Raw genomic sequence first — 15867 nt, 5'->3', positions numbered from 1 at the left:
AGCCAGATAAAAATAAGGCCACGCAAGCAAGTTTGTAGAATAGAGGAGAAGCCTGAGGTGAAAGTTATTAAAAAGGCAAAGATTTTACAATTCGCTTTTTTGAGTCCTTGGTGCAGTTAAATACAGGGGTGGGCAAAAGTAGATTTACAGTTGTCTGTATGGAAAATAATATAATAATTAATAATAATTCAAGAATAAACTGCTCCTGGCCCGGTAGCTCAGTTGATTAGAGCATCATCCCAATACACCAGGGTTGCAGGATCGATCCTTGGTCAGGGCACATACAAGAATCAACCAACGAGTGCATAAATAAGTGGAACAACAAATCAATATTCTTCTCTCTTTTCTCCTTTCCTCTCTCTAAAATAAATTAAAAAAATTTTTTTTTAAATAAACTGTTTTGCATGCTCACACTGTGAACCTCCTTTTGCCCACCCCATAAATGTCATTTCTGGCTGACCAAAATTAAGTATAGCAGCTGAAACATATTCTAACAGAGCAGATATCAAATTCAGAAAAAACAGCTAGTATTTGGAGTGAGAAGTTTAGGATTCCATTTCTTGCTGACGGTCTCAAGGTTCTACTGCATGTTGGGAACATAACCATTTACCCCACAGGAACACTGATGGACTAAACAAAGATAAAACAAGTTGCACTTTTTAGAGGAGAAGGGACTATAAATGCTTTCCCCCCCTACTTCTCCGTAAAAGCTAAAAAACTTTTAATTAAAGTTGAAAGTTTTTAGTATGTACTTTGCAATCTGAAAACAAAGCTCTTAAGAAAAAGTTTTCCTGCTCTTAGTGGTTTGCTTGGTATAAACACGCCAAACAAGAGTGTGCATGGCACTCTATTTTCAACCTCTCTAGAAACAGCTGACAAAACCTATACTAAGAAGAGGTGAGATGAGGAAGGAGGGAGGGAAGGGCTAACAGATTTCAGCCCATCAGCAGTTTCTCTGACTAGCAATTCTGGGCTTTTATTTCAAAAGCTCTCATCAAGTCTATTAATGAATTGGGCAAAACCCAAGAGTCTGCCTGGATATTTCTGAGATACAGAGAAAGTCCTGAGGAAAGCCAAGTAAATGTCAAAGCAGCCTGCCCATTGCCTCTAAAGTGGATCTGATGGATGCTGCCAGGCTACAGCAGTGGGATTCTTAATATATTCTTTTAGGCAGGCTTTGAGCTTCATGCCACACAGTCTTCTTTTTCCCAGAAGGCCGATCTAATGGAGCTCAGCCATTACTCTGCCCGAGTGCCGACTGGCTTTGATATTGAAGCAGAGCTTCTGACTACCTCCCAGACCTTGAGTCCATTCCTTTATACTTTAAATAGTCGAGCAGCACTAAATTCAATACATTTGATTGGTTCCATTTTATTGCAAGGGGATAGGAGATTAGAGTGGTCAGAAGTCTGAAATTACTAATTTCAACTTTCCCTTATTGTCATGGGCAATGAGAAGATGACCTTTCAAAAAATGTAGAATCAGCTTCAGTCCCCAAATAGTAAATAAACAGAAGGTCTCTTAAAGACCAGCAAATTTCACTGTTTTTTCTTCTCTGGTCAAGCTTAGTCCATTATTTGAGAAGCCCTCATAGTTCCCTGTTCAAATGCATCACTGAAAATAGCCCCTCCCTTAGATCTGCTTTTTAGAGGCAGCTGAACATTTCTGTTCACAGACCTCTTCATGTCACCACCACAGAGGTTGCAAAGTCCCCCCACTCCACCACAATATAATGTTCCCTCGCTCTGGAAAGTGCATTTCTGCAGCTGTGGATATGTGATATTCTCTCCTTCTCCATGGCCTTTTTGTCCATCTGTCTTCCGACTCTAATACCAGCTCATTCTGGTTTGACTATGTTGGGAGGAGATGCAGCTGACGGATGCATGCCACGTGGACCCAGGCATAGGCCACACAAGCCTTTACTGGCCCCCCTGGCCCTGCCACAATCATGCCATCATCTACCTATCATCTTTCCTCAAATCTAACCAGTCTCTTTGGACAGGATGTTTGTACAGGTAAATGCCCAACTCCTGTGATTGCCTTATTTGCAAACTCATCATCTCTATTAAGAGTACCTTTCCTGCCCTGTCTTCTTTGGGTCAATCTGTGTCTTTTATCAATCAATACTCACCTTCAACCAGAGAGGAGAAGACAGTCCTCCTAAACAGCTGTGTTGGATTACCTATGCTAGAGATACTTCATTTTCTCTCTTAACAATCTTCCCATTCAGGCCCACTAAATTTTACTGTTTAGCAATTTCTAAATCCTTCCTAAACCACTCACCTTTGTATTAAGCAGACTTCCACATCCACCTAGAATACACTCCTAGAAGAATCCAACTTGCTCTGTCTTATAAAATTTTTCCAGGACTTAAAGAATTAATTGTATATGGAGGTTTGCTACCCTAATCTCATTATCTATAAGATGTTGAAGTCCTCTGAATTCCTCTGCTCCTACTGTTTTCTCTCCTACTCTTGAAATTACCCAGTAAGACAAGATAAGGTACACAGTGTCTGGCATACAGTATGTTTTAAAATAAATTTTGGTCCTCTTAACTCCTTGTCTAATCTATCTTCTCAAATGTGGGTGTTTTTTTTCCTCCTTTAAAAGAATCTTTCATAGGTTATACCACTGAATTATATTCAAATGTTGCTGTACTTTATTTAGTCAATCCTCCATAATAGGGAGCTATTTGTCTCTTTTATAAACATTTAGGTGAGGATGCTTATTTCTCCAGATCATAGGAAACTGATTAATTATCTCAGATCTACATAGATAAATTAATGTTCATTTAATAAGGTACTTTAAGGTACTTGAATACCCTCTATGAGCAGTGCTAGAAGTTGAGAGGGATAGCAAAAAATATATGAGAGACATGGTCTCTGCCCTCTTAGAAGTTTACAATCCAATTACATTACTGAAATAAAACACACATCCAGAAAGACAACAATATGGTGGTGTAGGTAACTGCAGTACCCACCGCCTCCCACAACCACATCAAAATTACAACTAAAATACAGAGCAGCCATCACTCAGAACCTCTTGAAATCTAGCTGAACAGAAGACCTACAACGAGGGAACTGAAGAATCATCGAGACTGGTAGGAGGGGCAGAGACGCGGGTGGATCAGGGCTGAATCTCAGAGACGAGGCCGAAGGCCCACACCCAGGTGCCCCGGGTTAAACCTGGGAGGGTATCTTGGGATGGAGGTTTCCCAGAGGAGTGAGGGGTCCCAGCCCCACATCAGGCCCCCAGCCCAGAGCTCCAGGGCCAGGAAGAAAAGTCCTCACAACTTCAGGCTGTGAAACCAGCGGGGATTGAGGCTGAGGGTCTCGGAGGCTGCGGGAGTCCCAGGCAGCAACTCTTAAAGGGCCCGCACGCAGACTCACTCAGATGTGCTCCCTCTGAGCTCCAGTGCTGGGCAGCAGCTTGAAAGGAACCTGGGACATTCAGCGAGGAACTAACTTGCCTGGAATCAAGACGACAGCTGGAAGGGCAGCTTTCTCCCAGAAAGAAGAGCTGGCAGAGGCCATTGCTCCTTTGGCGAGCTTTCCCCCCCAGAGCCGGCAGACAGGCGCCATATGTGAATCTCCAGCACCTGACTCACACCTTTGGCTCCACGCTGGTGATTCCCAGAGACCCCACCCCTTTCCTACTTGCAAGTTCATCCGGGCCATTTCCAGGGGCTTTTCTATGTAAGTGGCCTCTCTAGCCTCATGCTTGGTACTTTCCTAAAATCAAACAAGCAGCAGCTGGCCTCAGTGTGCCCCATACATCTTGATAAGTGGCGCTAGGCCTGGCACTAGTGGCAGCCTGCATTGGTTCATAGCTTGGCCTCTCCTGGACAACGCCAAGCCCAGCACAAGGCAGCCAACTACGGTTTGCTGCGTAGCTCATCCTGGGTGGCCTTGGACAATGCACAGGCAGAGGCTGACTCTGCACCTTCCAGGAGGCCCCAGAGACAGTGCACCTGGTGGTCAGACTCGACCATGCTGGAGGATTACAACACTACCACATCCATAAGTGACATAATCAATGGGTGCACTTGGTGAACACCAACGCGCCACTAAAGTAAATCCTGCTCCATAGGAGTGTCTCCAGCACAGCAGCTCTTTGGTTGTAGTTGCAGCTGGTCCTCACAGCTGACTGGCCTGGGGGTTAGTTCCTCCAGGTGATGCCAACAGCAACCTAGGCTCACAGAACACACAGCCTACACGTCAGAGCATCTAGAGTCCAGCTCAGGTGACTGGGGAGGCTGAGCCACTGGGCCCTACAGGACACCTACTATACAAAGCCACTCTACAAATTCCAGGAGACACAGCACCTCTACCTAATACATAGAACAAACACCTGGAAGCAGCCAAAATGTGGAAGCAAAGAAACATGTCACAAAGGAAAGAACAGAAGAAATCTCCAGAAAAGGAACTAAATGAAATAGAGCCAAGAAAGCTACTAGATACAGAGTTCAGAATAATGGTTATAAGGATGCTCAGGGATCTTAGGAAGACTATTAAGGAAACTATTGAAATCATCAATGACATAATAAAGTACCAATCAGAAATGAAGGCTACAGGAACTGAAATGAAGAATAATTTACAGGGAATCAACAGTAAAGTAAAGGACGCTGAGCATCAAATCAGCAATTTGGACCATGAGGAAGCAAAAAACACCAACCAGAAGAGCAAAAAGAAAAAAGAACCCAGAAATATGAAGATAGTGTAAGGAGTCTCTGGGACAACTTCAAGCGCCCAACATTTGCATTATGGGAGAAACCCAAAGGAGAAGAAAGAGAGCAAAAAAAATCGAAAACCTATTTGAAAAAATAATGACAGAAAACATCCCCTACCTGGGGAAAGAAATAGACTTACAAGTCCAGGAAGCACAGAGAGTCCCAAACAAGAGGAACCTAAAGAGGCCCACACCAAGACACATCATAATTAAAATGCCAGAAGTTAAAGACTAAGAGAGACTCTTAAAAGCAGCAAGAGAAAAGCAATTAGTTACCTATAAGGGAGCACCCATACAACTGTCAGCTGATTTCTCAACAGAAACTTTGCAGGCCAGAAGGGAGTGGCAAGAAATATTCAAAGTGATGAAAAACAAGAACCTACAACCAAGATTACTCTACCCAGCAAAGTTATCATTTAGAACTGAAGGTCAGATAAATAGCTTCACAGATAAGAAAAAGCTAAAGGAGTTCATCACTACCAGACCAGTATTATATGAAATGTTGAAGGGTCTTGTTTAAGAAGAAGCTAATGAACAAAAGAATCTGACAAACTAAATTGATCCAGAGACATTGACGCATGCAACAGACGATCATACTTCAGAGGGAAGAGGGAATGGCAGTGGAGGATGGGAAGAGATTAACCAAAGAAGTTATATGCATATATGCATAACCCATGGAAACAGACAATAATGGGGTGAAGGCCTGGGGAGGGGGTGGGAGCGAGGTGTAGGGGGTCAATGGGGGAAAAAATGGTATACCTGTAATACTTTCAACAATAAAGATAAATTTAAAACAAAACATAACAAAAAAATATATCCAAAACTGTTGAGAAATAATGCAAGGCAATACTGCCAATACCTCATCTTCCTGTTACCAGTCTCTCCCTCATGTGACCCATCCCAAAACACTGCATTCTAAATGTCACTCCACTCTCTCTGCTTAAAAACCTTCAGTAGCAACTTACAGTCTACAGAATGAAGTTTGAACCTGGCCTGGCCTTTAGGCCTCTACAACGTAGAGTTAAACATCTCCAACCTCATGTCCCGTGACTTCCGGATGAATGAAACTTTTGCTTCATCCAAAATCTCCTTGTTTCTGAACATATCACATGTACTCCCTCTTGCATCTTTGCTCACATTGTTTTCCTTATCTCCCTTCCTCTTTCTTAAAAATCCACTTTCTACCTTCTAAGGCCCAGTTCAAATTCATGGTCTAGGGCTTCTTCCATCAAGCGTTCCTTTGCTACCTCAGTCTACGAAGCTCTCTCCCTCCTCTTACACAGAGTCTGTAGCATTCCTATTTGGTACTTAGCATATACTACCACATAACAGCTACATTATAGCCTTATATATCCTTATATTGTTTTACAGCCCGGGCATCTAGCACAAGACTTTTCATAGAGTAGATATCCTATAAATGTTTTTAATATGAATACTAAGGATGAATCAAATGCACCTACTCCAAAGAAAGTTTTCTAACACTTTCTCCAGCAATCAGACACACTTTAAATCCATCATGTTCAACACATTTAACCCTTTTTTTCTTCACAAATTAGTGCGAGCCTCCAACCTAAATTCAGATTACTCTTCCATTCCAACCCCCAATGTTCTCAGATTCCAGAAGACAGAGCCCAATACTCACAGTGAACTTTATTTGGATTTGTCTGTTTCCGACGGGACATGTTTCCCTGACCCAAGAGCTCTGGCCTTTCCCAGTTTCACGACTGAATATGTTACTACCTCCTTGCAGGGTGCTGACCTACAATAAAAAGGATATTGTTAGCACATGTCATTTTGCCCAGATATCATACAAAATTAACAGATAAAAAGATTTTTAAAAATAGTTCTTAAGTATATAAAACTCACCAGTTATAAATAATTGAACTAAGCAAAGAAAGAAATGAATAAATCTCTAGCACAACATCATGGTCCCAAGAAGTTTAAGAGGGGGCTCACTCCTTTAGAGGATTTAGAGAATTCCACTCTAAATCTATCTGTGGAATCCAGAATGCTATTAAGCGATCATGATCAAGATCACAGGATAGAAAAGGAAGCAAATAACTCAGGCAACTGTGTTAGTAGTACAGTGGGCTCAAAGGATTAGCCCCCCGTGAATTGTAAAAGGAAGCAAAAGAAGCTAAAGAGGGTGGCAGCTCACATGCCCACTGGAAGTCAAGCCCTGCAGTTTACACCAGTGGGAACTTCCAGGTGTTTTTCACGAAGTTAACTCGCCTCGAGGTGACAAGGCACCACATCCCTGAGACAGGAAGCGTCTCAAAATGACACAGGAAACAGAGCCTCTTTCTAGTAATGTATGCACAGTGCTGGGCACTGTGGATGACAGGGCACTAGAGCAAATCAGACTTCCAATATTGAAGATGGGCTCTCACCAGAAGAGCAAGACGCCATTCACATTGTTGAGTACTACTAATTCAGCACCCCAATGTGAAACATCACCCTGGCCCTGTTTGCATGCTCTTGTAGTGGTCAAAATTAATAACTGTAATGCCTCTTCTCAATCCAGCCTCTATGTAGCAGAGAGATCAGTGGGAGAAACAAAGAGAAAAGCTCCTCAAACAAGAAGCGCTGCAGAGGCATGCACCTGCTTCCCTGAAACAGGAGGGAACAGATACTTAAGCCTGAAGGTTCTGGTTAGTTATAAGACTTTTCCAGCAGTAAGTGTGGTTAGAGAGTCTGAAATGAATTAGTATTGGAAGCTGTGAAATTTTCTTTGAAAGATAAAGTGAACAAACAGACACAGATTAAAAAAGGAGGTAAGATTATTTTCCCTACCAAAGACAAGAATATGGATGTGGTCACCCTTTAGTTTTCTTTCAGTTCCTGCCTTCTCAAAGTGTATTCACAATGAATGAGCACGTACAAAATTGTAGTTTACTGCCTTAACAGGCGTTATGAGAGGCTATGACTAGCTATACTCTGCACTCCAGTTAGTGAAGACTCACCTCCTGTTATGTCAACTAACTCCTGTATGTAGCTAGAAAGGACCTCAGACCTGCGATCAGATCCTGCCTCCCCCTTACCAAAAGAAGAAAGAAACCGCAAATGGCAAAGACAGGCCTCCACAGGAAGTGGCAAAGGAAGCAGCTTCCGGGCAGTCTTCTAGCATATCTGCACATCAAACACAGTTCTTTTTCAGACATTTAATTAAAAAACCCCAAAAACCTCCAAATACACATAAAAATCAGTTTTAACTACAGTGGTGCCTCAGTTTTTCGAACGTTTCAGAACTTGAACGCTCTTCCAGGATGGATTACATTCGAAAACCGAGGTACACCTATGTAGAGGGCAGTATGCTAAGTGCTGATGCTAATTGGCATGTGTTCTCTATTCTAAGTTTTGTGTAGATCATTTTTTTCTAATCAAGTAGTTATTTTATTAATGAAAGCAGTAAATTACACTTTGGGTAATATATACGCTTTTCCTGTAAGTCTGTGGCAAGATAGAAAGCTGAGTGAAATGCAGGTTGCCTTTCATTTTTTTCCTAAAATTTGCAGAGCTTCACACCTCTGTTGTATAAAGAAAATATGAAATCTTAACGAATCTTTAAATTTTCTCTCCATCAAGATCAGAAATTGAAACTGTCAGATAAAGATAATAAAGATCCTTCTGAAGGAAGGCCAAATAATTCGAGACAGGCTCTATTCAGATCATCTTGGTGAGGCAACAGTTCAATACTAAAGCTACAAGTCGGAAACAGGTGATCATCTTCATATTTAAATTGGCAGTGTCCACTGCATCTCACAATCCTCCTAGTGGCCGAGTAGGAAACTGACCAGATGGTACCCAATGGAACTTCACACCTGAGGGATTAAGGGGAAATTAAGCAAATACTCTCCCTCTCTCAAAAAAGAAAGCCTGTAGGGTAGAGGACTCTTGAAAATACATAAATACATCAATCAATCAATCAATCGCGCTGAAAATACATTCTTGACCACACACAAGATCTCAGGGGTTAGATAACTGTTTTGTAGGCATTAAAAGCTAATAAAACCCATGGACACATTGCCCTAAAGGTCCCTCATTCAGTTTTACTTTTAACACTGTCTCAGTTCCCAAGCCCGAATCTGAAACCAACATAAACATGTAAACGGATAGCTGCCTGAACATCACCACCTCTCGAAGAAAACCGGGATGGGAAGAAGGGTAAAGTGACGACATTCAGATCTACATGGGGTTCTATCTGAAAAGGAAGGCAGCTTTGTTTCTCTTTAGAACGAGGCGGAGAGTCCTGGGGGGCGGGGGGGGGGCGGCAACGTCTCCCTCGAACACTGTTCCTGCTCTCCCACAAGTGTTAGGTTGCAGCTTCCAGGGCACACCACAGATTTTCGCAAGGAAAAAACGGCTGAAATCCAAGCTTTAAGAAAAGGGGGCACTCCCACCTCCAGCTCTGGTGCGGTTCCCACAGAGGAAAGTAAAGTCGTCTGAATCCCAGTGATTTTTATCTGCCAGAAAGGAGAGGACAGGAAAGCTGGTCACTCAGTCGCCTCGCTGGTCACCCCGCTCTCACTCCTGTTTGGTCTGGAGCATGTGTATGTATATTCAGTCCAGACGGTGCCTTCGGCTTCTTCGAGCACGAGCCAGGTAGAGTCCCAGGAGTTATCGGACGAGCGCCAGCGGTCTCCCGAGGCGGCTCAGACAACACAGTCTTCTCCGAGATCTAAATTTAGAAACCTTTCTGCGAGACCGCGACGCGGCGCCGATACCCGGGTCTGCCCTCCCACGCCCATCCTCCCCCAGCTCCTCCCGCCTGTCAGACGCCGGGGCCGTCCCGGCCGCTCCGGCCAACCCGACCTGGGCCCGCGCGGGGCGGGCGGCTGCACCGACGTCCCTCCCGCGCCAAAGGGGCGCAAAGAGGAACGACCCGGGGGAGCTACCAGGGTCCCGCCTCGTCTCGGGAAACCGGGACAGGGGGTGGGTCGGAGCCTGGGCGGCCCCCGCCCCCGGCCACTGCGAGCCCCTAGTCCCCTCCCCAGATGCGGACAAAAGACCAACAGCCGGTGGCCCGGGGAGGGGAGGCGGTGAGGAGCCCCTGCATCCTCAGCCTGGCCCCGGAGGGAAGTAGTCGGGGGTCTTTTTTACCCGGCGCCTCGGCGCTCCGCGGCGCTCCGGGTCCCTGGGCCCCGCCTCCGGACAGACGGACCGCCGGACAATGGGCCCCGGGCTGCAGCTCGGGCCGGCCAGGCCCGGGCTCTCCGGGACTGGGCCCCGGCAGGCGGAGGGCAGCTGAGGGCCGAGCCGATGGCGGTGAGCCGAGGGGCGGCGCTGCAGACGGACAAAGCCAACGGCAGACAGACAGACGGAGGGGGAAAAGATGGCGACGCGGGCGGCGGGAGCGCGCTGCTCGCGCACCCGCAGCCAGTGAGGCGCGTGCACGAGCCTCTCCTCTCCCCCTCCCTCCTCCTCCCGCCGGGTGCCCCTCTCCCCGCCGCCCGGCGCGCGCCCGGTGCCGTGGGCGGGGCTTGAGGAGCCGGGGGTCCCGGGAGGCAGGGCCTAAGGGAGCGTCCAATCCCGGACGTTCGAGAGGGGCCTCGCGTCCATCCTCCGCCGCGGAGACCCCCGGCCTCGCACCCCCTCGGGCCTTCTGTGGGCTCTTCGGCGCCTCAGCGCCGCTAACCCCTCCTGGACGTGTCAATTCCCCCTGACTGTCAGCCCTCATCCTGGTTTCCTACCCTACTTTCAAGTTCAGCCACAGAACCCACATCCCCCAACCACAGCTCCGCCGCAGGCTCCCCCTCTCCGCAGCCCAGCCTTAGCCACCCCCGACCGAAACCCTCTTCCCTTCATTTCCCCCAATTTCACGGTTTCTTCAGCTCCCAAGGGCCTTTGTGGAAGGGGCTAAGAACCTCCAAGGAGAAAAGTCTTTTTTTTTTTGACATTAAAGTCTCCAATGTGATTCTCAAATAATAGTAGCTTGTAGACTAGGGGCGTAGGATTAATTTAGAGCAGGGTAACTTTTGGCACTGTTGCCACTTAAGGGACATTTGGGACAATTGAGTGGTTAGACTCACCTAATAAAACACCTGTCACCGTCCCCCTCTGGTTCCTCACTACCTTCCCTTCCTTCTCATTCTTTTTTCTCGTAGAATTCCCGAGGCTGCCTCTAACATAGCTCACTTGGAGAGGCTGGGAATGCGGTGGGAAGAAGGTGGATCTGGTATCAGAAGATCCAGCTGTGAGTCCCACCCACCTCTGTCACTCACGAACCTGGTGACTTTGGTCAAGTCACTTCCCTATTCTGAATGTCTGCTTCCTGAAATGTAAAATGGATAATAACGTAATAATCCCTGGTCTCTACTCTCATAGGTTGTTGTGTTGAGTAATAGGAACATATGAAAAGTATTCTGCAAATAAGCCTTATGATTACTGATCCCACAAAGACAGAGCTAATGAGGATGCTGAACCTTGCTTGTAAGCAACAAGTCCTGGTATTTGCATAAAGCGCTCCTGCAAAATGTCCTCGTAAATCTCCAATGAGATATCGTCTGTATCTTGTGTTTAATGTGAGAGAATGTTAAAGGACCTAGATCCTTCACAATTCTGGGGTAAAAAGCTTCATTCATTCATTCATTCATTCATTCATTCATTCATTCATTCATTGTGGCTGAGATATTTAGGTAGGAATTATTATTCTTTAACTTTCGTTAAGGAAACATTTTAATTTAAATTTTAATTCCTAGGAAGCCAAAAAAAGAATATTCACATCCAACCAGAAAGTTTTTAGATAGTTTCATTAAGAATGCAAGCTGGAATAAAACATTGGCTTTTATATTTAACAGTAATTCTTGGTGAGTTTAGACCAAGGAATTAAAATATGGCTTTATTACATCACTTTATAAAGTTGGCATGGTTGATATTTTCAACATGAAAATAGCTAACAGGTAAAGCATTAGGAGAGAGCCCCCAATGAAATTTCTTGGCTTCATAAAGTTACTGTGTAAAGCCGGGCAGCTTGTTCCATCTCCTTGAGCTGCAAATAAAATGGGATCATAATAATGCAATTTTTATAAACTTTCTGTGCTTTAGAAATGCCTCAGGTGTTGTGATTCAGGATTATAATGAAATAAGGGAAAATTATAAACTAAGGAATTAGTTTATTTTTCCTCTGCTCTCCATCCAAACTTGTTCTGTATCTAAAAGACTTTTTCATTAATCATGAAATTTTATCACCTTCATTTTTTATTTCTACTTTCCCAACCTACTACTGTAGTTACGCTATTATTTTGCCACTTTAACTATATTAACTTTCCCTTTACATATCTTCCTAATCTGTTTTATATTTATTGGCTCCTACAATGACCTTGTACCACATTTTACTTCCATCCATTAATTGATGGATATTTGTGTTGTTTCCACTTTCTGGCTATTCTGAATAATGTTGCTATGAACATTTGTGTATAATTTTCACGTGAACCTATGTTTTCAATTCTCTCAGGAGTGGAATTTTTGGATCATATGGCAAGTCCATGTTTAACTTAAGGAATTACCAAACTGTTTCCCAAAGTGCCTGCATCATTTTATATACCTACCGGCAATATATGAGGAATCCAATTTCTTCATATCCTGGGCTACACTTGTTATTGTTTGTCTTTTTCACTATAGCCATCATAGCGGGTGTGAAGTTATACCTCACTTAGTTTTGGTTTGCATTTCCCAGGTACCTAATGATGTTGAACATCTCACGTGCTTTTTATTGACCTTTTGGAGAATGTCTATACAAAGTCTATGCCCATTTTAAAACTGAGTTGTCTTTTTATCGTTGTCTGGTAAGAGTTGTTTTTTTAAATATTCGGGATACTAGATCCTTATAGGATGTTTGCAAAAATTTTCTTCCATTCTGTAGGCTCTTTTTTAAAAAATTGATTTTAGAGAGGAAGGGAGAGGGAGGGAGGAGGAGGAGAGAGAGAGAAAGGGAAGGAGGGGGGGAGAGAGAGGGAGGGAAGGGGGGGGAAGAGAGAGAGGGAGGAAGAAAAACGCTGATGAGAGCCCTAGCCGGTTTGGCTCAGTGGATAGAGCGTCCGCCGGTGGACTGAAGGGTCTGGGTTTGGAGGAAGGAAGGAGAGATAGAAACATCCATGATGAGAGTCATTGATTGGCTGCCCCACCCCACCCCCCCTGCTGTGGATGGAGCCTGTAACCTGGGCATTGGCCCTGTCTGGGAATTGAACCTCTATTTCTTGGATCACAGGTTGATGCTCAACCATTGAGCAACACCGGCTGGGCAGGGCCAGACTATTTTATTTTTGTTTGATTTTGGACAGAAAAAGCTACCTTTAATTGGGTGGCATTGTTTTGGTTTTTTTTTTTTTGTGTCATACAATCTTTTGTTTTTAAGTCCTTTTTTCTTTTGATTTTTTTAGAGAGGGAGAAAGGAACATCGGTGCAAGAGAGAAACCTGATCAGTTGCCTTCCATAAGCACCCAGGACTGAACCCACACCCTGGGCATGTGCCTTCACCAGGAATCGAACCGGTGACCTTTCCATGCACTGGATGATAAAAACCTCATATTTTAAGGAGATAGTTTAAACTTTCAGGCTTATATTTTAAATCTAGAGTTATAAGTTTTCATTTGAACTCATTTAAGAAAAAATAAAGTTTTCTAAGATGATTACGATGAAATCTCATGAAAACAATCCAATTTGAGAACCCTCTTTTAATCTTATATGTGAACCCAAATATTTTCATTTGTTGATAAACTCAATGTGCATAAATTGAAAGGAAAACCAGGAGGCAAATTATTATGGAAATATGGATATATGGAACGTATATGATGTCAATCAAGTCTCAAGATCTGGGTTCAAGTTTTGGTGCTGGCACTTAAACTACTGGATTGGTCACTTTACAGCTCTTAGCTCCACTTTCCTCCTATAATAACTAAAAATCATTTCTGATTTACAGCTGCTTCATTGGAATGTATGAGCCTCAAATTGAGGTAATGTGCTTCTAAGTACCCCGTAAACTGTAAAATGCGAGATAGTTAATATTTGTATATAGCCCTAGTTAATAAGTAATCTTAAGAATCATTCCATAGCTACTGTAAAAAATGCTCTTGATTTTTTCTTAGGTCTTAGGAAGATAGATGTCCAGAGTAGTTCCTATTACATTTTATATCCTTTAGCCTAAAAGCTTTCTGAGACTTTCCCCTTTCTAAATCTTAGTATTTAAAAAAAAAAGAACAAGGCAAATTACTCTCTGTCCATCATCTTTGCCTTCTCTCTTACACAATTTGTAATACTTTCTTCTATTTAAGGAGTCAGCAAACATTTTCAGTAAAGTGCCAGAGAGTTAATATTTCAGACTTTGTGGGCAACATAGGGTTTTGTCATATATCCTGCCCCTCCCCTTTTTACAACCCTTTAACAATGTAAAAACCATTCTTAGCTGGAGGGCCTGTACAGAAACTGGCCTGATTCTGGCCTGCGAGCCTGTTACAGACTCTTACTCTTCTGGGTTCAAGCAGGTTTTAGTTTCAGCTGCTAGTTATAATCATATTAGAAGCAGAATATACTTATTGTTGGGACATTGGCTTAGTCCAGTAGTTTCTAAAAGAAACCTATCATTTCCCATGTAGATAGGAGTCTAGTACACATAAACACACACTCACACACACACACACACACACACACACACACACATACTTTTTCATATTTTCTTTTTACACTTTTTGTTTTAAGTATTTGGAAGTAAGTTGCAGACACCATGACCCTTTACTTCTACATAGTTCAGCATGCATCTCAACTACATTACAACTAGTACACCTAGAAAAATTAACAGTAATTTTGATAATATCTAATATTGAGTACATATTCAAATTTCCCAAGTTGTTTCTCCAAATATCTATTTTTTCTCTAACCAGGGCCCAATTGAGTTTCATATATTTTATTTGGTTATTATATCTTTTGTCTCTTTTAATCTAGAGCCAGTTTTCTTGTAGAAGGTTCCACATTTTACATTTAAATTAGTATATACAGTTTATTTAATCCCCCCATAGCATACTTAATTTTAAAAATTTTCCTATGAACATTTTTTTTTTAAGAGAGGAAGAGAGAGAGAAACATTGATTCTCCGCCCCCTCCCTCCCTGCCCTAGCCCCACACTTGCCTGACCAGGGATGGAACTTGAAACCTAGGCGGCCAGGGCACGAACATTTTTTATTGTGGTAAAATATACATAACATAAAAGTTACCATTTTAACCGTTTCTGATTGTACAGTTCAGTGGCATTAAGTACATTCACATTACTGTACAACCATCACCACCACCCATCTCCAGGACTCTTTCACCCTCCCAAACTGAAACTCTGTACCCAGTAAACAATGACTCCCTACCCTCCCCTACTCCTAGTCCCTGGAATTAACATTCTACTTTCCATGTGAATTCGCCCTCTCTAGGTACCTCATATAAGTGGAATCATACAGTATATGTCTTTTTGTTTTGTGACTGGTTTATTTCACTTACCATAATGTCTTCAGGGTTCATCCATGTTGTAGTGTGTGTCAGAATTTCCTTTTTAAGGCTGAATAGTATTTCATTGTATGTACATACTACATAGTGTTTATCCACTTATTCTTTGATGGACACTTGGGTTGTTTCCACCTTTTAATTGATTATGAACACTTAAAAACATACTGCCTGGCTGGGTGTGGCTCAGCGGTTGAGCATCGACCTAGGATCCAGGCCATCCAGGTTTGATTCCCGGTCAGGGCACATGCCCGGTTTGCGGGCTAGGCAGCTAATCAATGACTCTCTCATCATTGATGTTTCTATCTCTCTCTCTCCCCCTCCTTTCCTCTCTCTGAAATTAATAAAGATATGTTTAAAAAAAAAAACACCAAAAAAACAAACATACTTAAAGTTAGAGAAAATAGTACAATAGTAACTGCCATGCAATTCAACAATTATCAGGATTTTTGCCTCAATTTTACCCCTGTACAATATGTATTTAAAAAATATTTTTAAAGGACATTTTCTTATAAAATTTTAATGCCATTTTTATGCTTCAGAAAACAACAATTCTTTGGTTGGTATGTAATATCTGGTCCACAGTCTAATTTTCATAACTGTCTCAAAAATGCCTTTTAAATTTGTTTGAATCCGTATCTAACAAGATCCATACAGATT

The 15867-nt window shown here is 43.0% G+C and overlaps 1 protein-coding gene across 17 annotated transcripts in view; it reads right to left on the bottom strand.

The window, feature by feature from the left end:
* The window catches only part of ZNF821 (zinc finger protein 821), a 53518-nt gene that overhangs the window by 36768 nt on the left and 883 nt on the right, over positions 1 to 15867 (bottom strand). For 5 of the 17 annotated variants that reach the window (XM_081118755.1, XM_081118769.1, XM_081118770.1 and 2 more), the window contains exons 1-3: positions 9829 to 10121; positions 9129 to 9406; positions 6371 to 6487 (exon numbers count right to left, since the gene is read on the bottom strand). In XM_081118755.1, coding sequence (XP_080974881.1) covers positions 6371 to 6410 — 40 coding nt within the window. In that variant the 5' untranslated portion in view covers positions 6411 to 6487; positions 9129 to 9406; positions 9829 to 10121. Of the gene's footprint in view, positions 1 to 6370; positions 6488 to 7769; positions 7858 to 9128; positions 9407 to 9828; positions 10174 to 15867 lie in introns of those variants that run through there. The other 12 variants (XM_081118767.1, XM_081118762.1, XM_081118758.1 and 9 more) reach the window with 7 other exon arrangements.

Source organism: Miniopterus schreibersii, assembly GCF_964146895.1.
Source record: "Miniopterus schreibersii genome assembly, chromosome: 18".
Taxonomy (NCBI): domain Eukaryota; kingdom Metazoa; phylum Chordata; class Mammalia; order Chiroptera; family Miniopteridae; genus Miniopterus; species Miniopterus schreibersii.
This window is presented reverse-complemented; position numbering and strand designations above follow the sequence as displayed.